Here is a 21,613-nt window from a genome sequence, read left to right as displayed (position 1 = left end):
GGGCAGGCACTCGGTAGCCATTTGTTGGCCGGTACATGAAGATGGAAGGGACTTGTAAACTGTAGTGTGCCACCAGTGTCACTTTTATAACAGCACTGATCTTTATCACTCCACCTGTGAAGAATGCCAATCTCCTTCCTTCCCGGAGCGGTGCGGATGCAGGGATACAGGACGGGGCGCGATGGGAGATGGAATCAATCCATGGCGAGGATCCCTACGTCACAATTCAGTGGGACACTTGTTTAGAACGTAGTCTCCCAGCCCAGACAGAAAGAATCCGAATCTCAGGCCCTCTGCAAGGTCAAGGAGCTCTGGTTTGGGCGGTGCGATGAAGGTGCCAGCCCCCTCGCAGCGCTCTTGGCGTTCTTTGAGAAATGTTACCCCATACCTGGGAAAGTGGCGAAGGAGGCGTCCCGAACATGCCCCTATGTGAGTGGCTTTCAAGCTACACTTTTAGGGAAGAAGAGTCTCGCTGTTCCATGCGTTTCACTCTTAGAGTGAGGTTGGCAAGTTTGATTTTTCTTTCTCATCATTGTTCCTCCTCTATAGGAGGACGCCAGCTGTAGAGTCAAGAGGCCAACGAGAGTTAGACATCCGTTTTCTAACGGTCCTCCGGGAAGAGCTCGGCCTCTTGGACTGCGTCACCCTTTCGTCGAGAATCCCCCGGGCCGGCGAGGGTTCTCTGAAGCCGCCGACTCGGCTCTCCTCGCCTCTCCGCGCCCTCACCCTCCGCCCCAGCGGCGCCCTGGGAGCTTGCTGTCCGACGCAGCCTCTTTTGGCACAGAGGCCTCCAGGTGCCCAGCGCGAAGGCGGAGCCGGGCTACAGCCGCCTCCCCGGCGCCACGGACAAGACCCCCGGGAGCTCGGGGCCCCAGGGCTGCGGCTCCGGAGTCCCCAGCCTCCCAGGCTGTCCGCGCTCCTCCCTCTCCGGACGCCGGGCGCGCAGCCTGCGAGGCGCGAGCAGAGCGCAGCGCGCAGAGCCGGGTGGCGCACGCTGGGCAGGGGCACAGGCAGCCCCGATCGCAGCCGGAGCCCTCACTCGAGCCCGCCAGCCCGTGGACGCCCAGACCATGGCTGCCGAGGGACCCGGCCCCCGCGCCCGGCTCTGGACGGCGGCCCTGTTCCTGCTCGGTCTGCCGCGCCTCTCCGTGCGGGCAAATGGTGAGTGTCCGCGGAATGCCCGGCGAGGGCCGGAGCGGTGCGTGGGGTCTGGGTGGGGAAGGCGAAGCTCTCTGGGGTGCCCATTCGGACGAGCCCGGAAAACCGCAAGCCTGAGAGGGAAGGAGGTGTGCGGCGATCCTGCCATCCTGCGTTCTCTCCGAGCCCCCGGAGTTTCAGCTCGCCCAAAAGCCCCTTAGTGCCCCTGAACCCTTTCTTCACGCACCGGAGAAAGCCAGAGCATTGGCCCTGCAGTTCCGCCGCTAGCTTTCCCAACATCTCCATGAAAGGTCTTTACAATGAAATCACGGCTGGAGTGCCCTAGAACCTCCTCTGCAGAGAGAGACTGTTCCACGTCTATTAAATGTGTTCCCGACGGCAAGACCAGTGATGAGAAGACACCGTCGGTATTGTGGCTTGGTGCAGGAAGATCGGAAAGATGAGTGGGAATCAACTAGGTAAAGGCGAGAGGAGAGCCTCCTGGGTTAGAGGGAACAGCACGCGCAAAGGCCCTGTGCTGTGAGTGGCAGGGAAAATGGGATAAACGATAGAGTGGCTGGACCCAGAGTGCAAGGTGAACACGTTTGACACGAGGCTATAGAGATATAGGTAAGGAACAGACTATTGCAGGTTTTGAAGATTGGCACACCTTTGTTTGTTGGTTGGTTGGTTTGTTTTCTGAACTGAATTCAGCTTTCAGTGCTTCCCTTGATTAGCAGGATCACAGCTTTCTATCAGCTGAATTTCGAAAAGGGAGTTTAGCTGCATTTTGATTTAGGAACAAAACTTCGTTGACGTGGTGCCGGGGGATCTAAAAGAAAAGAAGCCAGCAGTGCTCATCCATGAGGGGTTTTTAGGAAGCACAAGCTTGAGACCAATTGGATTGATGGAGGAGAAAAACCCTTGGCTGATTTAGGATGCGTTGTATATTTTTTAATGTCTTTACAACTGAGCAAACAATGTTGCATGAAACTAGACGACTTGACAAAAGGAAGCATGGTAGTGAGGGTAGGAGACGCAAGAAAAAGCTCCAGATACTGTCTTAGAATTCTTGGTGCTCTTTGTCCTCGGTGCTAGCTTGAAGAACTCTTTGCTTGTAATTAAGAACAAATGTCTTATTTCTCCATATCCCAGAGAAAGGGTTAGAAAACGTTTTTAACTTCAAAGGCTCCTAGTGATCACTGTCAGCTTTTAATTGAGATATAATTCATGTAAAACTTACCATTTTAAAAGGTACAATTCAGTGGTTTCTAGTATAGTCATTGTGTTGTGCAACCATCACCACTAATTCCTACAACACTACTGTCATCCAAAAACAAATCCCATAATTATTAGCAGTCAATCACGGTTCGTTCTTTTTTGTTTTGTTTTTTTCTTTTTTGCCTGACTTTGAATCATAAAAATGAACTGATTTTAAAGAATCCAGGGAGAACAAACTGGAGCTAGTATTAACTGTTAAACAGTGTATGCTATTGTACCAATTTTAATTCCTTTTAAAGAAATATTTCTGTAATCCAGGAGGCTTTAGTGTCACCCCATTATAACTGCTTAAGTGCAATGCCAGGTGGGTACAGATCAATATTTTGTGCCTATCTGGCTGCATGTGAGTCATAGAAAATTGAAAGCAAGAATACCATTGGACAAGGAGATAGTAAGGACAACACCCAAGTATGTTTCCTTGTTAACCACTTGCCAGAAATGCCTCTCTTTCTCCCTTCTCCTGTCTTTTCTTCTCCCTTCTTCCCCAATGGAGGATTATAGATACACTCACTTTCAAGAAGCTCCATTTGCTGAGCTCCAACATTTATGCTAGAGCCATCAAAGAATTATAACCTGTACTATGAAAGGATTCTTTCTCTACTAAATATATGCTTAACTGCCACTACTTTCCACATTTAGTTGTGCTCAGCAGTCAAGGAAGGAGGAAGAAATGTTCAGCTAAATTGCGATGTGTTGCAGACATTTGGAGAGAGGGAATCAGTTACTAAAAACTCCATGGACTTATTGGAAAAATAAGTCAATGAGATAAAACAGTCTACATTTGACTAATTAGATATGCATCTCATGCATAAAAGAGACCTGCCACTGTACTTCTAAAATACTTTTGAAACTGAAATATCTTCATATTAACCGATTGCAAATTAACTGTATTTGGGTAGTGATTTCAGGAAAAGATTCGTTAATTCAACAGGTAATTTACTGGGTCTCTACTATAGGCCAGGTACTGTTCTTGCTGTTGAGGACAAAATGGTGAGGAGAAATGGGTCCTGCTAAAGGGAGCTTAAAACCTAGTGGAAGAGAGAGTCATTAAGCAAATAATTATATGAATGAAATGAGAGATTGCAATTTTGATACATGATAAGATTAAAGAACAGAGGTACTATGAGAACATATACTAGGAGATTTTGACTTGGTATAAGAGAACCTGAAAGATGAGTAAAATTAACTAGATTAACTAGACAAAAAGGGGGAAGAAAGAGTGTTTGAGTAGAGAATAGCATGTGCAAAGGAACTGAGAGTGGCAGAGGAAATGGGACATAAGAAACAGAATGGCTGGAGCCAAGAGTCCAAGATGAAAGTAGTTCAAGATACCTGGCTCTGTGGCTCAGTGGATTGAGCACTGGTCTGCGAGCCAAATGTCGCTGGTTTGATTCCCAGTTGGGGCACATGACTAGGTTTCACGTCAGGTGCTGGGGGCGCGGAGTGAGAGGCAACCACACAGTGATGTCTCTCTCCCTCTCTTTCTCCTTTCCCTTCTCTCTAAAAATAAAATAAACAAACTAATTAATTTTTTTTTAAAAAGAAAAGAAAGCGGTTCAAGATGATGCTAGGAAAACTGGTGTGAGCACAATGATGTGGGTCCTCACAGGCCAAGTTTTGTTTTAATTCAAAAAAGGCAAGGAACTCATCGAATGTTCTTCCGTAGTAGAGTGACTGATCAAATTTGCATTTTGAAAAGATCGGCCTGATTTTGATGTAGGGAGAATAGGCGGGGCTGGAGCAAGATTGGGTATAGAAAGACCATATAGGATGCTGTTTTAGTTGTCCAGGTGAGAGAGGGTTGGGTTAGAGAGGTGGATGGATGAATAAGGGTCTGGACTGAAGAGAAAGATGTGAGCCATTGTGTAAGGATGGTCTTCAAAACCACGTGTTTGGACGGAATCCTAGGGAAGGGTTTTAGTGAGAAGAGATGACTGAGAACTGAGCCTGGAGTGAGCGAAACAGACGATTATTGAGTCTATGTTCCTGAAATATATTGGTCTGTAATTTTTATTTCTTATAATATTTTTGTCAGCTATTGGCATCAGGGAATGGTTACTAAAATAAATTTGAAAGTTGTTTCCTCTGCTGTTCTCTAAAAGGGCTTCTGTAAGGTGAGCTTTTCTTGTTGGTTGGTTGGTTTTTTTAACGTTCGGTAGTGAGGTCACATGTGTTTGGAGTTTTTCTTACGGGAAGATGTTAAATGATTCACTTAATTTCTTTAGTAAATAAAGGAATCTTCTGATTTTCTCATTCATTTTGTGTCAGTTTTGCTAAGTTTGGTTTTTCAAGAGACCTGACCACTTCATCTAAACTGTCTAATGTACTGTAATACCTTACCTAAAACTCTCTTACTGTCTTTTTGGTATCCAAGGAATCTGTAATGATGTCCCCTTTCATTCTTGATATTGGTAATTTGTATTTTATCTTTTTCGTCTTGATCAATCTTGCTAAGCATTTATCAGCTTTATCATTCTTTAGAAAGAAGCAACTTTTGGCTTTATTTTCTCCATTAAACATCCCCTCTCTGCCCTGGCTGGTGTGGCTCAGTGGACTGAGCACTGGCCTGCGAACGAAAAGGTTGCTGGTTTGATTCCCCACGAGGGCACATGCGTGGGTTGTGGGCCAGGCCCTGTGAAAGATAACCAATTTCTCTTGCACACTGATGCTTCTCTCCCTTTCTTTATCCCTCTCTCTAAAAATGAAAAATAAATAAAATCTTTTAAAAAAATCTTTTCCATAAATCTGCTTTCCATTTCATTGGCTTCTGCTCTGTCTTTATTAATTCTTTATTCTAATTCTTTAGAAGCTTTAATTTTTTTCTGTTTTTGAGATAGAATTTTAAATAATTATTAACCTTTTTTTTTCTGTAATATGAACACTTGAGACTATAAATTTCCCTTCAATACAACTTCAGTTTCTCCACAAGTTTTTGTGAATTAAGTAAAAATGTTGTATTTCAACTGTGGCTTCAACTTTGAACCCATGGTGTATTTAGAAGTATATTTTGTCATTTCCAACCAACTGAGCCACCCACCCAGGGCCCAGGATTTCACTTTTACGCCCCTTGCTTAGGGGCTTGACCATCAAAACCTCACTTTAACTTCATAACCATTTTTTTCCAGATCGGTCAATGCTCTTAATACGAAAGTGGCTTGGGGGTGCGCATTTACTTCTCCAGGCAGGGCCATCAGGTACAGTGATTCAAGCTGTGTATTGCGTATTTCCACCAAATCAGATGGAGCACCAGTCACCTACAGATATGTTTAATGTCAAAAAAGCTTGAATTTTATTATAACTTTTGGTTCCAAAGCTGGGTCATTATTATACTTGTTATAACACTTCCGTATAGATGGCAGTTAAGTGTCTTATTCTAATAAAATCAATGGAGTATGAAAATTTTGCTGACAGGTGGAAGTGAAGTTTCTCATTCTAACTGGATTTTTCTCTCCTGGCTTCCCTTTAAACTTCACAGGGCACCCAAGGTATTGCTTCATCCCTCTCTGGTAGGCTTCTCGGGGGCCACAGGGCTCCCCACTGCATTCTGGTTTTCTTGCCTAAAGCTCTCTTTGGCTTTTCGCATCAGCTTTCACCTCGGCCTGAATTCATGTTCCCATTTCACCTACCTGCCACACGGTTTGAGGCCCACTCTGTGCCCGTGTATTTGACGTGCTACAGGGAGGGCGCACCAGACTTGGTCCCTGCTGTCTCGTCTAGTTGGGGAAAAATGAAGCAAACTCATTGGAGGGAGGGCCTGATAATGCCTTGAGACAGTGGGGCAGAGAGAAAGGAAACAACCTGTTATGTATGCGGTCACCCCAAGACTGGGGCAGGCAAAAGAAGGCAGAGCTGAAGCCTGAATGATGCCTTGGATACCGTGGGACGCAACACAGGGAAACTTAGGACATTGAGCTTTGTGACATGGTGTTGGTAAAACACCTTTTTAAAAGGAATATTTGAAGGGCTTATCCAGATAAACATGCCAGAGCATCTGGTGCTTTTTAAAAAGAAGACAAGAGCAAAAAAATGGGTTGAAACACGAGCGTGATCGTCAACACCTAGTCCCAGGGAGGAGGGTCACGGGCTAGGTGTTGCACTTGGATCTTCCAGCAAGTACGTGTCTGCCAGAGAGTAAGTCTGCTACAACTCCATGGACCCTGGAGTCAGCCTGTGTCCGTGCTTGTCCCCACACAGGAAAGCTCTTTGTGCTGGAGTCTCAGAATGGCTCTCGGGGGCTGGAACTGGAGGAGGCTCGGCTTTCCTGCAGGAGCAGCGGTGCTCACCTGGTGTCTGCGGAGGAGCTGCAGGGAGTGGTCCAGGACTGCAGCTTCGCAGTGTGCACCACCGGCTGGCTGGCGGACGGCACCCTGGGGTAAGTCCCGCGAGCCGGTCTGGTGGTCCTTCCTACTCACCAGGCCGCTCCACTGGGGTTTATATGGGGGCTAAAGAATTGTTTTATAGAGCTGCCAGGATAGACCAAATGCAGTGGGCAGTGGCTTCCAATGCATTCTTCTTCTAAGTTCTCATATAAAAACTTTTTTTTTTTTTTTTGAGTTCCATCAGTTTATTACCCCTGGCTTGGTGATTTTGAATTTCCTTATTAAATTACAAAAATAATATACACTTCTAAAGATTTCAAAGAATATAGATATGTATTAAGTACAGTGAGTTTCTCTCTTCTTCCCTACCTCAGAGATAATGACTTTTTTAACTGTTTGGTGTATATTCTTTATCTGTTTTTCTCTGTGGATATACATCTGCATGCATGTGAATAGGGAGATGGTATGGAGGTTTCAAAATGTAACCAGAAATTCTTTCACGTTGCTTCCATTTGAATCAGGTGCAGTGTAGTATTGCCTTGACCGATAGAATATAGCAGGAAAAAAACTATGTGTCTTCTGAGATTAGTCAGAAAATCCGTGCCGGGGTTTCTGAGGACACTCACTTTTGAGACGCCACGTGAGAAGTCTGACTATCCTGAGATGGCCATGCTTGAGGAAGCCCAGACCAGATGGAGATGTCCCAACTAGGTCATTCCACCAATAGCCCCAACCAACAGCCATCATTAACTGCCAGAAGTATGAGTGAAAATGCCTCCGGATGATTCTAGCTCTCAGCTGTTGACTGTTGCCTGCCTGAGTCTCCCCAGCTCAGGGCCTTAGATGTTATAGAGCAGAGACAACCCATCTCCATTGTGCCCCGACTGAGTTCCTGGTCCATGGAATCCGCACGGAGAAGTAATTCCTGTGGCCATCCAGGAGGAAACTTCCCATTAGCACTGCTAACTGCTTCTTTAGTCAGACTCGGAGAAGGCAGGAGCCATTCCACTGAGAGAAGAATGGGCTCTGAGAACTACTTTGGTAGATAATGACCCTGAAGATGTCTGCCTGGCAGAGCGCCATGGAAAACACACACAACCATGGGGACTCACGTCTCTTCAGGGTGCCACATGCAAAGCAGCAGTTGAGAAAAGAGGACAATTGAGGCGTCATCCAAAACTTGTCAGTGAATCGAGAACTTTGGCTCTCTTGCTGTATAGTTTTACATCCAGATTCCAACATAGACAAAATATGTCTCGTGCATGCAAGTTTCTATTATGCAGAAAAGTATGGATATTTTTCATGACTCACTTACCATCACTGCATCAGATAAGCAGGGTATTCAGAGATTCTGCAGAGCTAGCTCAGAGCCAGACTTAGTTCTCCCAGACATTACAAATCAGGACTGAGTCATTGGGAAGGTCCATTCTCTCTGGGTTTGCTGTAAAGTACTAAGACATGTTAGTGGATTCCTACATTGCTACAATGATAATTCTTTACAAAGCAAACATACTTACTTGATATATTTACCACACAACATATTAAAAATAGGTTTTCCGCTTTAATGTTACTGGAACCAAGAAGTATCTAACCATTAGTATGTACATTTCACTGTGAGTTTTTCCATCACAGCTGTACCCCACCCCCCACCAAAAAACCAATTATTCAACACACAGTGCATCTTGCAGTTGATGGCATAGTAGATGTATAGTAGATATGGAGGCCTAGACTGGTGAGTACAGAATTTGGGGCCACTTGTCTCCTGGGATACTTTGTAGATTCCATAAAAGGTGGCTGAAAATCTGATTAGCATTTTGATAGCCTTGTAGGACAAGGAGAACAGAGATTTGAAATCAGGTTTTGTGTGTGCGGGGTCCTGGGGAGTCCTTTTGCTTTGGGTTGAGACATTGCCAGACTGTAAGGAAACTGCAAGAAGTACACAGACCCTCAGAGGAGCTATAGCATCGCTTCAAATCCTCATAGCTTAACCCATGAATTTGGATTAAGATGATACCGGAGTTCCAGTGCTCCAGAGAGCTAGCAGACCTGATTTTAAAAATCACCTCTAGAATGAGATAACATTATCTTAGGCAATTGATTTATACAAATGATTTTAGCAAGTATAGGGTTTATCATACAAACCAGGCACATGAGAAGCTAAGGCAACAAGAACAAAAATGGCCAATAGAAACTCTAGATAATAGCATTGGTAAATGAGATCTTTAAAATAACTCTTTATAATGTTCAGAGTTACAGAAGTAAGAAGGAGAATTTTGGCAGAGGACTGAAAACCATAAAAATAACCAAATGAAAACTCTAGAAATGAAAAATACAGTAACTGAAATTAAGAACTTAAGAGATAGGTCTAACAGCTGATTAAAAAGAGCCAAAGAGAAAATTAGTGAACTGGAAGATATTTCAGAGGAAGATATTCAGAATAAAGAATAGAAGGAAAAAAAGATGACAAATTTAGAAGAGTAAAAGTCAAAGAAGATGCGTGTGATTGGAACTCCAAAAGGGGAAGAGAAGGAAATGGAGCAAAAGCAATGTGAGACTTATCCACAAATGAAGAAAAACACCCAGGCACAAACTCGAGAAGCCCTACAGAGCCTAGGTAGGACAAACAAAAAGAAATTCACAACTTGGCACATCCTGGCAAAACTCATCAGAGGTAAATAAGAAGAAAAAAAAATATTATAAGTAATTTTTTAAAAAAGTATTTTGAAGGAACAACAATAAAAGGCCAAAGACAATTGAATGATACTTTCAAAGTGCTAAAAAAAAAAAAAAATGACTGCCATCCTAGAATTCTATGCTCAGTGAGGCTATTTTCCAAGAATAAAGATAAAAGACATTTTCAGACAGTTGCCAGCCTGTTAAACCAAGCATGCCATTGTCCGGGGACAGCCAACTGACCTGGAGTCTGCACGATCCTTCCCCATGTGGGAAGGCCACCCTCTCCTCCACACCCCCACTATTATTAGGGTTTTCTGGACCCAAGGGTAGGTAGGATGACAACCATGTCCAGCTTGAAGCAGCTAGAGGAGCTTGAGACCTTCACCCACTGTCCTTTACAAGATTACAAAGGGTCTTAATATCTGAGAGGGAAGGATAGTTATTTTTCACGAACCATGGGTATGGACTTGGGGGGGGGGATTGCTGGGGGAGGGAGATGCTGGGGGGAGGGGAGTAAAGGGGAGAAAATTGGAACTATTGTAACAATATAATCAATAAAATACAAAAAAAAGACATTTTCAGACATGCAAGAAGTGAGAAAATTCATTATATCAGACTTGCACTAAAAGGAATGTTAAAGGAAGGAGGAAAATAATTACAGGTGGAAGGCTGAATATGCAAAAAAGGATGAATGGAAAGAGTAATATCAGTCAGGAAGTATGAAAAGCATGTTAATACATACTATTTTACCTATTTTAAGTTGTGTCATTGGAGAAGAAGGTAAGAACAATATTAACTTTAGTAAGTCAAGGAAACGTTTTAACTTCTGGGGTAACCACTAAAAGAATAGTAAAAGCATCTATAACTTCTGAACCAATAGAGAGGAAATGAGAATGCCAATAAAAGAATTAAAACAAAATAGGGGAAAGAAAAGAGAGGAAGAAAGAATGAGCAGAGCTAATAGAAAAATGGCAGATTTAAATTCAAAGCAATATGTGATTAAATAAAGTAGATGAGATGCACCAATTAGAAAACAAAGATTATTAGATGAATTTTTTAAATTTCTATTATTTGCTGTTTACAAAAGATACCCCTAAATAAATCATGAGACAAAAATAAATTGTGATGGAAATTAGCATATAAGTAGAACTGAATGATATTAGAAATATGTTATACTCAAACCCATGGGATGCTACTAAAACCATCCCTAGAGGGAATGTGAAGCACTAAATGCTTGTGTTTGAAGAAGGAAAAGCTTAAGGTTTGTGAACTAACAATTCATTTTAAGAAATATGAAAACAGCAAAACAAGCCCCCACAAATAAAGCAGAATTTTATGAAATAAAAAGCAAACATATACTAGACGAGCTCAACAATGTATTTATTGCCTTTGAAACTTGAACTCACACATATGACCTCAACTTGAGCATCTCCTTTGTCTTCCTAATCTTAGACCTTTGTTGGGGAGGGTGTTTCTATACTGATGCTTTCAGCCCAGGCTCTTGAATCTGAGCAATTTCTACTGATTCTAAGCTGACAGCAGAGAAGAATGTTCTTTCCCATTTTTAGTTCATACTCCTAACCTAGTGTCTTCTTTGTCTATTTCAGGACAATTGTGTGTAGCAAGGGGAGTGGTGAACAGCAAATCATGAAAGCTATCGATGTGAGAATTGAGAGCAACCCAGCTCCTGGAGGCACATACAGTGCCCTTTGTATGAAGGATGAAGGTCAGTGCCAGAGCCTTCGTAAATGTTCTGGAGCATGTGTTTGTGGGGGTCGCCATCTGAGGCTGCGTTCTCTAGAAGCAGACATTCCAATGAGGATTCACTGAACACGGTGTATCAGGGTGACTTCCTAAGAAAAGCCAACAGGACAGTGGGGAAGTGGACAGGGGAAGGAAGCAGACCAAGCAATGGTGAAATACTAAGCAGAGTCCACAGTGGTATTAAGGTGGGGGACCACTTGGGCTTCATCTTTGCAGACAGTGTAGGTCACCATAGTTTTCCCCACCAGACGTGAGAGAGCACCTGTCAGTCACTGGTAAAGGGCTGCTTCAGGAAGATGTAAATTCCCAGGTTCTTCTGGTTTTTGATGTGCAAGGCAAAGGGTTCCAGTAGCCCGAGAGCCACACTCCAACCAAGATACACAGGTGCCCACCAGGAGTCCCTGTCCATTGGCTTGTGAAAGCTATCTAGGAAATAGGGGCAACCCCTGACCACCTCTGCTACAGCCACTGATAAGCATTACCCTTCTGTCTCTCTTCATGGTGGACAACACATTATAAAGGAAAACAATCCCTCTCCCCCAAATGGAAATGTATAAGATTTAGGGAGCTGATCCTCGGGAGGAATATTCAACGTCCTCCTGGGATATCAACTGAGTGAGGAGAAAACCATAAAGGAGTCACCAGGGCAGCATTTCGTGGTAATGCCCTGAAGTAAGTCCACCTTCATTATCAGAAACCCAAGCTGCTCAAAGGGAACGTTCAGGCAGATGGAGAGAAAGCCAGCCGCTTACCCGTCAGTCATTGACACCAGCCCAGGGACAGCTTCACTCACACCGGTCTCATCTGCAAAGTTGTAAGTAGTACTGATGCCTGGGTGCCAGCCCTGGAGAATCTGAGATAAATGTTCTGGACATTGGGGTTTTGTTTTTTTTTTAAAGCTCCCTGGTGAGTTTAACATGCAGCCCAGTTTAAGAGCTGCTTCTCTAAAGCAGAGTTTCCCAACCCTGTCTGACAATAAGCAATACCAGATGAATTTGTTAGAAATACAAATCCTCAGGCGGCATCCCAGAGGTGCCAAATTCTAATCTCCAGGGAAGGGGCCCGAGGAGTGAGTAAGTCGAGGAGCCACAGTGGGGCCTGAGACCCTGGCTGGTGCTTGTTAGATGCGTGTTAGTAATAGGCTTCTCTGCTACTGGGGGGTCTTCCTCAGGAAAGGGTTCTGCATTTGCTTATTGCTATGGAAGAGAGTTGGGAGTCTCCTGATACCATCTATAACATCAAGTGAGTGAAAAATGTGGCCTTGTTCTGGAAAGGCCTGGGGAAAACAATATCTGTGGAATTTTTTTTTTTTAATATTGTATTTATTTATTTTTAGAGAGAGGGAGGAGGGAGAAAGAGAGGGAGAGAAACATTGATTGGTTGCCTCTCCCACACCCCAACAACCCAGGCATGTGGCCCTGACTGGGAATTGAACCAGCGACCTTTAGGTCTGCAGGCCAGCACTCAACCCACTGAGCCACACCAGCCAGGGCCATGGTTTGTTTTATAAAATCAAACATCAGCAAAGGTTCAGATCCCCGAGGGAGACAAAACAGAGCCAGAAGGAAAACAGCATAACCTTCATTCTTCAGTGATCTCAAATGAGTATGCAGGGCTTCGGAATCTTCTTTTTCCCTTGATACACAAGAGGTATCAGTTAGCTTTTGCTGTGTAACATATCATCAGAAAGGCAGTGGCTCAAAACAAGAACTGTTTATTTAGTTCACTACTTTTTTTTCACCAGCAATTTGTAGTCTTCTGCTGGTCTCAGCTGGGCTCACTCATGAGTCTACACTCAGGTGGAAGTGAGGTGGCCTTACTTCTGAGAGTGGGCTGGCTTGTTGGCTGGGGTGGTGGGGGTGACTGGACTCTGTGTTTCTCATCATCCAACAGGATAGCCTGGGCTTTCTACCTCACAGGTCTTTAAATAGGTTGTGTATATGCAAATGTGTGCCCCTTTTGCCCAGCACTGTAGTGCAAGAAGCCACAGGTAAAAAAACATCCAAGGTCAAAGCCATGATGGGGGCTCCAAAATCGAGTCATGGCCAAACCGGTGTAATGTGCCTTCTGATACATTGCACTCAGAGAAACACAACTTCAGTTCAGTAGTATTTCTTCCCCAAACGCATAATTATGAGGAAATAATTAGCCAAACTCAAAATAAGAACATTCTATAAAATGACTGGCCTATTCTCTTTTTAAAAATGTATAAGGATAAGAAAGACAAAGAAAGGTGAAGCGACTGTTCTAGATTAAAATAGAATATAAAGACGGCCATGAAATGAAGTGTGTGATCCTGGATTATATTCTGGACCAGGAGAAAATGGCTGTAATTGATGAAATCTGAATATGGATTATGAAGTAGATAATAGTATTGTATCAATGCTTAAATTTTCCTGATTTTGGTGACTGTATTGCAGTTATGTAAGAGAAAATCCTTGTTCTTAGAAATACATTCTGAAGTTTTTAGGGACATCATATCTACAACTAACTCTCAGATGGTTCAGAAAAGAATTACAGGTATAGATACACATATATACATAATATTAATATATATTCTTTATAGATATCAATATCTGTACATATCTATATCTATCTATTGAGAACAATGATAAAGCAAATGGGACAAAATAAAAACACATCGGTGAATCTGGATAAAGGGTTTTATGAGAGTTCCTCATTCTTATACTTTTTCTGTAACTTTGAAATTTATATAAAAATAAGAATCTTCAGAAAAGTAAAACGATCTAGATACTCTTCCTCCACCCCCCCCCCAAAAAAAGCAACAACAGGGAAAAATTAGCCCCCAAACCAAAAAATGCCTGAGTCATGGGGAACCAACATACGAAGCAAATTCACATGGTGTGTGGCTCCTTTGAGTCAAAGTGCTCAAGACCACTCCGTCCCAGAGTGGTTTCCCTGACCTGGCCTTGCCACCTGTCACCTCCGGGTCAGTGAGGAGGGGCTACGTGGAAAAGGCTGGAGTCTTAGTCCTGCAGGCCTGATCTGTGAGGAGGCTTCAGGTGGGCCATGCAGGAGACCCAGGACTGCATGCTGAGGTGGGATGGGGGGCAGAGGGCTGCTACCTCTTGGACTTTCCAGAAAAGCAAGATGGACCCCCAAGGACACTCAGGGAGAGCTCTGTCCCTGCTCCTCTGCCTTTCAGCCCTTAGAAAGGGCATGTAAATTGCTCCCACATGGTCCTCCGCTCTGCTCGGGGAGCCTTGGTTGGCAGCGCAGTCAGTGGGGAAATCCGGGTGCTGAAGGAAGGAGCCGTGCCCTAGCCGAAGCTGAGCGCAGGTGGTTCCGTGGGGCTCCAGCACACCGCAGGCACAATAGCGTCTCCGAGGGTTGCCTTTTTCCCAGTGACGCTCCACACGCTGCTTAGTTCTGTGTGTGCTACCTCCAAAAATGGCAGGCGGGTGCCTCAGCGAGAGAGAGCCCAGAAGGAAAACAGAGCCTGTGGAACATTCATTATGAATGTAGCCTTTTCTCATTTTCCTTCCAGTACTTTTGTCTCACTGAGTGAATTTCCAGTCCCGCGGTGATCTCACTTAAACTAATAAGTGAAGTTATTTTTAACCAACGGGATGCTGATGAAATAAGCTGCCTCCACTTGGGTTCCCCGGCCCTGCTTCTCTTGGCAGCCCGCTTAGGGTCGACGGCGTGGGGTCTGGAGTGCACCCAAAAGGCTCCACTCTGGGTGTGCTTCTGTCTCCCACCCCTCCCAAGCCAGGGCTGGCTGGGCTGCTGTTCCCCACCAGCGCCCCTCACCCCATCCCCTTCTTAGCATGGCATTCCACCTCTCTCGTATACTCAACCATTGCGGATACTTCCCTTAAAAACAGAAATGGGATCATTCCCTTTCTTTCTGTCATCAAGAGGAGAGCTGGAGGCTCATCTTGAGAGCGAGTGGGACATTTTGAGAGTAGCCGGTTCCCAGGTCTTCCTGGAGGATTGGCTCTGGGGAAATTCTTTGGCTACAGTCAGATGACTGGAACCAAGTGCAGTGCTCTGAACACCCGATAGAACTTACTCAGTTCAGGGTCCTGTGAGGGAGTGTGGAAGATTCTGAGCTCATTACCCTTGCCCTGACATTGGTGATTTGTTTATTTGTCCAGGGTAATGCAAAGTCCAGTGCTCAGTCTTGTGGGTGATTCAGATGGATGGGTGGATGGTTGGATGGGTGGATGGGTGGATGGTTGGATGGGTGGATGGGTGGGTGGATGGATGGATGGATGGGTGGATAGGTAGATAGGTAGGTAGGTAGATAGACAGTCAGCTGGCTCTAGAGATCTCATTCCCACCCTAAGGAGCTGACAGTGTAGAAGGGTAAGTAAGAGATGAATGTGTTCCCATGACAAAGGAGGAGGGTAATTCCTGAGACAATGGCAGTTGAGGTGGAAGTTGAAGATTTTGTTTCTGGACATAACGTTAGGGAAGGGAAGAGAAGCCACAGCAGACAGAGGGAAGGATGGTTTGGGGAGACTAGCTCTGGGTAAGCCACAGTACTTGTGCTTCTAGAGAGTGAGCTGGATTCAGGACATCCCTAGTGGCTCAAGTGGATCCAGAGGGCAGCCCAGATCATCCCCGTTGCCACCAGCAGTGATGCCCCCTCCTCTGCCACTCACACACCCAGGCCCGGACAGCACCAGGCCTTGCCTTCCCAGGACTGAGTTTTCCATTCCAAAAACCTGGGCTACATCAGTCCTGATGCACAGTCAGGTCCCAGGAACACAAAGTGTCTGAGCAGCCAGAGCAAAGGTGATGCTGGGTCCATGTTCTGATGGATTTTATGAGCCCTTTTGTTTTATTCCTCCTCCCTCAATTCCTACTCAGCCATCGTGTGCTTGGCTATATTTGGTCTGAGGGAACTGGGCATTCGATGACCATCGTTACTTGAAGAATGATTCAAAAGACCATCAGTTTCCGACTTGGTTGGGGAATGAAACTCATGTTTATTTATGTTTCTGTGAAGTTCCAGGCACGTACTGAGCACTGGACAAGACATAAGCTCATTTAATTTTGGTAACAATCTAATGAGATAGGTTTCACTAGCTCCGTTTTATATTTTTTATGTATTTCCTAATTATAAAGAAAATTAAAATGACTCACAATCAGTCCAGATGTACATTTCCTTGAACCCCAGAGAGTTCCCTGGAAACCTTTTCCACAAATGCTCGTCCTCTCCCCGTTCCAGCAGAGCCAGAGGTGGTCTCTGGTTTGATTGCCATCACCATATATTAATTTTGCCTCATTTTTAGGGTGCAATAGTTATCTAGAGCAGTAGATCTCCAAGGACAGTCCCTGGACCAGTACTATTCACATCACCTGGGAACTTACTATAAATGCAAATTCTTGGGCCCTGACCTTAACCTACTGACTCAGAAACTCAAAAACGCAGCAGCGTGTGTTGCAAGGCCTTCAGGAGATTCTGATGCCCAGTCAGATTTGAGAAGCAATGATGGGGAGTTTGAGAACAAAGGACAAAATGGGGTGGGACGGCGAAGACAATGCTCGTTGTGTACTGGACGGCGTAAGGTGGGAGGGAGCTGGGCTGGTGGGCACAAGAAATAGCATCTTCACGTAGCTTGGGTAACACCAGAAGGAAGAAGGAGAGGGCAAGCGTTTGTGTCGGAATTCCTACATCCCTGGGTTGGGAAATAATAATGGGGGTTTGCAGGCTCTTCTTTAGAATTTCAAATGTCATGATGGAAGTCTTCAAATTCCTCAAAATAATACCATATGATATCACCTAATACAGGAAACTAAAGAACAACACAAACAAACGAACTAAATAGAACAAAGAGCAGAATAGCAGTCAACAGGGGGGAGGGGGAGGAAGAGAAGGGGGATAAGTAAGGGAAGGGTTTAGTCAAAGAACGTGTATAAATGACTCACGGACATGGACAACGGGGAGGGATATGATTATGGGAGAAGGGGTGGGCTGGGTGGGGGCGGGGAGCAATCGGGGAAAGACAGGACAACTGTAATTGAAAAACCAAAAATAAAAAAAATAAAAAAATAAAAAGAAATTTCTCAAAATAAAAACATCCGCTTTTACACTAGATTTAGACTCTGGAAACTGGTTATCAGAAGCTCTGAATGGCAAGCAAACGCACCCTTTTAAGCTGAAAATGAGTCATTGTTCATTAACACTGTTTGCAAGACAAGGTCTCTTATAAAATCTCTCTCCTTGGGAGGGAAAATAATCAAGATTGCTTTTTCTGTTGAAACTGTTGAAACCCAGCTCTTGAAAATCCTCCAATCCCAATCCCTATCCGTGGAATAATTGAGGCCGCAGTGAAGAGTGCCCAAGCATAAGTATCCCTAAAGAGAAGAATAGGGCCCAGGTATATAGCCAGCTGTTTTCCATAGCTCCCTCGTGAGGTTGGAGAAGGGAAGGTTAGTGAAAGGGACTAATTCAAGTTGCACCTAGACATGGGGGGTGTTTTTGACACACACTTGGCTGTGCTCAGCCATGGAATTGTTGTCTTGGAGCTTCTGAAGTCACACCACCTAAGAAGCAGTGTATTTCCTGTCTTAGACATTTGTGGGAAATCCAGAAACATACGGTGTGTGTGCCCAGACTCTCAGGAGCGTTATTGTGGTTTTCCTGAGCCAGAACCTAGCCCATGCCATTCTGGAAATGACATCTGAGGGAGAAGGGCCCAGGAGTCGGGTAGGGTGTGAATTTGGCCTTCAATCCCCCTCTACTCTCAAAACAGTCACCCTGCTCCTAGATTTTCCTTCCCAAGACTTGGTGTCGAGTTCCACAGAGAGAGCTGTGTGAGGACAAAAGTATTTATTATGATAGTCCTTTGATAGTGAGTGAGTGATGAAGAGCCTACAGTTTCCTGAAACTAGATCCGGGCACGAGGAGAAAAGACAGGGATGTCCAGTGTGACATGAAGGTAGCAGAGGATGGGAGAGACAGAAACAGAGCCTTTTGCCCCTGAGCTACCAGCTGGCATTTGGCTCAACCTTATTTGACTGAGGCTCATGACTTTGGTCCATTCATCGCAGGATGCCCTGCTCAGACCAAGTGAACCCAAGGCTGCTGTCTCTCTGCTCAGTAGGGTGCCCCTGGATTTGTGGCAACTTTCAGATGGCTGGCTGCCTCTCCCTACGTGCCACATAAATGAAATAAGTAGTTGATCTCCTGGGCTGCAGTCAAGGCAGTTTTGGTTCAAGTACAACATTCTGTGCTGACTTCCTAAAGCACAGCCGCACCCTTTTCCATTCAAAAATCTCTCCAGTAAAAGAACAGGCGCAGCAATGGCTCTCATTGAGAAAGTGCTGCCCAAACCACAGCTGTGAGGTCAATCAAGGTGGTTTAACACGCAAGGTGTGTTTGCTATTTTCCTCCTTTCTTAGCATATCTTCTTTAAAGCAGTGTGCTTCTTAGGTAATTTGATTGCATAAGGACTAAAGGCTTTCCTTTCCAACATAAAAAATTAGAAGAGGAAATTTGAATTTATAATAATTTCCTTTTTAAAAGAAAAAAGGTCTCATTGCATCACTTTGATGCAGCAATTCACCTTCTAGAAGTTTTTCCTAAAACAAAATAAGGTATGTACAAAGATGTCCACATGAGCTGTTCATTGTAGCATTGTTTATAATAGTGAAAACTTGGAATCAACACCAATGTCAGTGTGATGATTAAATAATATGTTCTATAATGTAGCCTTTCAAAAGACTGAGGTAATTTATAGTTCTAATGTGGAAAGACCTCTAAAATTTAAGGGGAAAAATGACTTCGAGTTTCTGGTCTCACATATAAGGAAAGAAATTGAATCAGTAATTAATAACCTTCCAAAACAGAAAGCACCAGGCCCAGAAGAGTTCACTGGTGAATTGTACCAAATATTTAAGGAAGAAATTACACTGATCTTTACAATCTCTTCCAGAAGTTAGAAACCGAAGGAACACTTCCTAACTCATTCTGTGAGGCCAGCATTACCCTAATACCAAAATGAGAGAGACGCATTGCAAAGAAAGTACAGACCAATACAAACAAACACAGGTGCAAAAGTCCTCGACAAAACATTAGCAGTTTGAGTCCAACAATATGTAAAAAGACGTATAGACCATAAATAACCAAGTGGGATTTATCCCAGGTGTGCAAGGCTCGATCAACATTCAAAAAGCAGTTAATGTAATCCCTCACCAGCAGGTGAAGTACATAAGCATACTGACAGATGCAGAAATAGCATCTGACAAAATCCAACAGCTGTCATGATAAGAACTCTCAGCCAGCTAGGACTGGAAGAGAACTTCTTCAACTTGATAAAGAAGATTTGCAAAAAACAACAAAGCAAAACAAAACTACAGCCGACGTCATCCTAAATGGTGTGACATTTAAAACTTACACACCGATATGTTTTTTATATTTTATTTTTTAATTAATTAATTAATTTTTATTGTACTTTTTCATTACCATTCAGTCCCCTTATATAACCCCCCCATCACTGCACTGTTGTCATGTCTGTGAGTCCTTTTTCCTTTTTGGTCAACTTCTCCCCACCCCCATCCTTAACTGCCATCCTGCTATGTATGAGCCTCTATTTTGCTTGTTAGTTAGATTTTATATATATATATGTATATATATTTTTTATTTTTTATTTTTTATTTTTAAAGAGAGGGGAAGGGAGAAAGAGAGGAAGAGAAAACATCAATGTGTGGTTTCCTCTCGCATGCACCCCCAACTGGGGACTTGGCCCTCAACCCAGGCATGTGGCCCCACTGGGGATCGAACCAACGACCCTTTGGTTCACAGGCTGGTGCTCAATCCACTGAGCCACACCTGCCAGGGTGACTTTTTTATATTTTAAATGGGATTGATTCTATCTGTAAATACCCAAGGGTGCTCACTGGCCACCTTGGCACTGGAAGTCTGATGTGGTTGGCTCAGTCCCCAACTCTGTAATCACTAACCTCTTCCTTCCATTAGCATCAATGAGAGGGTCATTCCATGTGACGGGGCTGTGTTTGGATCTGTCCTGTGGATCTCTGAGTCCAGGGGTCTCGCCTGAGCCGGACCTGGAAGCTCCCGCTGATGGGGAAGGAGGAAGGCTTGGGGCTTCCTGTCCTCACCTTCTGGGCTCCCTCACTGGCTGAAACTTCGGGTGGGCCCCTTATTGGCTGCCTCATGACCAGTCACAGATTTTCCACAAGGAATTTACAAGTTTTAATACAAACCAGTCTGAATTCATGTCTAAGGGGCTCATTTCCAGTAAGAAACAAAACAAAACAAAACAAAACAAAACACTAGTGTTGATGAAAGAATATCCATCCTACAGAAAAGCTTTGTAAGAGTTTATTTGAGCCAAATTTTTGAGGACATGCCTGAAAGCAAAATCTCAATGAATTGAGAAAATGCTCCAGAGAATGGCAGTGTTGCAGCTTGTTAGAATCAAAGGAGAGGACATAAAGAGGCTTACATGAAATCCATCGGCGGCAGATTAGGAGGGAGGGAGAAAGCAAAGCAGGGAGGTCTCCGAGATTGGAGAAAAAGTAAAATTTTCCGTTGGTAGGTCCAGGACAGTTAATGATTAACATTTACAGCACACAGAGATGGCATACAGTGAATAAAATAACAATGAGGGCTTCTGTGATCTGGTGGTCTCGGGCTCTGAGGCCTGCGGCTGTGCCTTAGAGGCTCTAGAAAAGAAAACTACACTGACATCTCTAAGGGACATCGTCCTAGATGCATAAGAACTATGGACAGGGCTCACTTATGCTAAAGACTCACCTTTGCTAAGGAAGCTGTAGGCCTGGGATGTGACTCCCCCCCCATGCCTGCCCAGGTGGGGATTTGTGATCAGACCATCCTGTGTGGTTACTTTTGGTCACTGAGTTTGTGAGAACTGTCGGGTTTATTGCATAGCCCCCTTTTTATTCCCACCATTAAAAACCTTCTCACAGGAGAACTTGGGCAGGGAGTTAAAGGGAGACCCGGGCCGCATCCCCCACCAACGCTGGGCCAGCCTGAGGGCAGGGACAGGAAGAGGTTCCAGGCCTAGGTGTGGCTCTTCTCCATATTCAGGTCCAAGCGTGAGGCTCCACCACAGAATGAACCCAAACGTAAACTGGGTTTTGGGTGGAAATAATAATGTGTCTGTGTAGGTTCATCAGTTTTAACAAACCTGCTACTCTGGCATGGGCTGTTGATCACAGGTGAGGCTGGGCATGCATAGGGGTGGGGAAATAGGAACTATCTGTAATGCTCAGTTTTGCTGTGAACCTAAAACTGCTCTAAAAAATAGGTGTTTGGAGTATTTTTTAAAGCATGTTCTTAGTAATACATATGATATGAACTCATTTACGTTAAAAACCATACACACACTCTATCTGCGAGTATATCTGTCTGTCCGCCTATGTGTGTTTATATATGAATCTGCATCTGTATTTATTGGTATACACCAGAGTGGTCA

The 21,613-nt window shown here is 44.2% G+C and overlaps 1 protein-coding gene and 1 long non-coding RNA gene across 2 annotated transcripts in view; one reads left to right on the top strand and one right to left on the bottom strand.

Annotated features, from left to right (window-relative positions):
• Positions 1-1,046: 1,046 nt before the first annotated feature.
• SUSD5 (sushi domain containing 5) overlaps positions 1,047-21,613 on the top strand; it is a 37,571-nt gene continuing 17,004 nt past the window's right edge. The window contains exons 1-3 of the mRNA XM_090284436.1: positions 1,047-1,161; positions 6,613-6,790; positions 11,021-11,139. Of these exons, the coding sequence (XP_090140562.1) occupies positions 1,071-1,161; positions 6,613-6,790; positions 11,021-11,139 (388 nt within the window). The 5' untranslated portion in view covers positions 1,047-1,070. The remainder of the gene's footprint in view (positions 1,162-6,612; positions 6,791-11,020; positions 11,140-21,613) is intronic.
• Positions 3,895-21,613, bottom strand: part of LOC150005227 (uncharacterized) — a 392,161-nt gene continuing 374,442 nt past the window's right edge. Inside the window, exon 6 of the long non-coding RNA XR_016512428.1 lies at positions 3,895-3,918. This is a non-coding gene — a long non-coding RNA (uncharacterized LOC150005227). The remainder of the gene's footprint in view (positions 3,919-21,613) is intronic.

Source organism: Furipterus horrens, unplaced genomic scaffold, assembly GCF_987537825.1.
Source record: "Furipterus horrens unplaced genomic scaffold, mFurHor1.1.pri manual_scaffold_7, whole genome shotgun sequence".
In the NCBI taxonomy this organism is placed as follows: domain Eukaryota; kingdom Metazoa; phylum Chordata; class Mammalia; order Chiroptera; family Furipteridae; genus Furipterus; species Furipterus horrens.
This window is presented reverse-complemented; position numbering and strand designations above follow the sequence as displayed.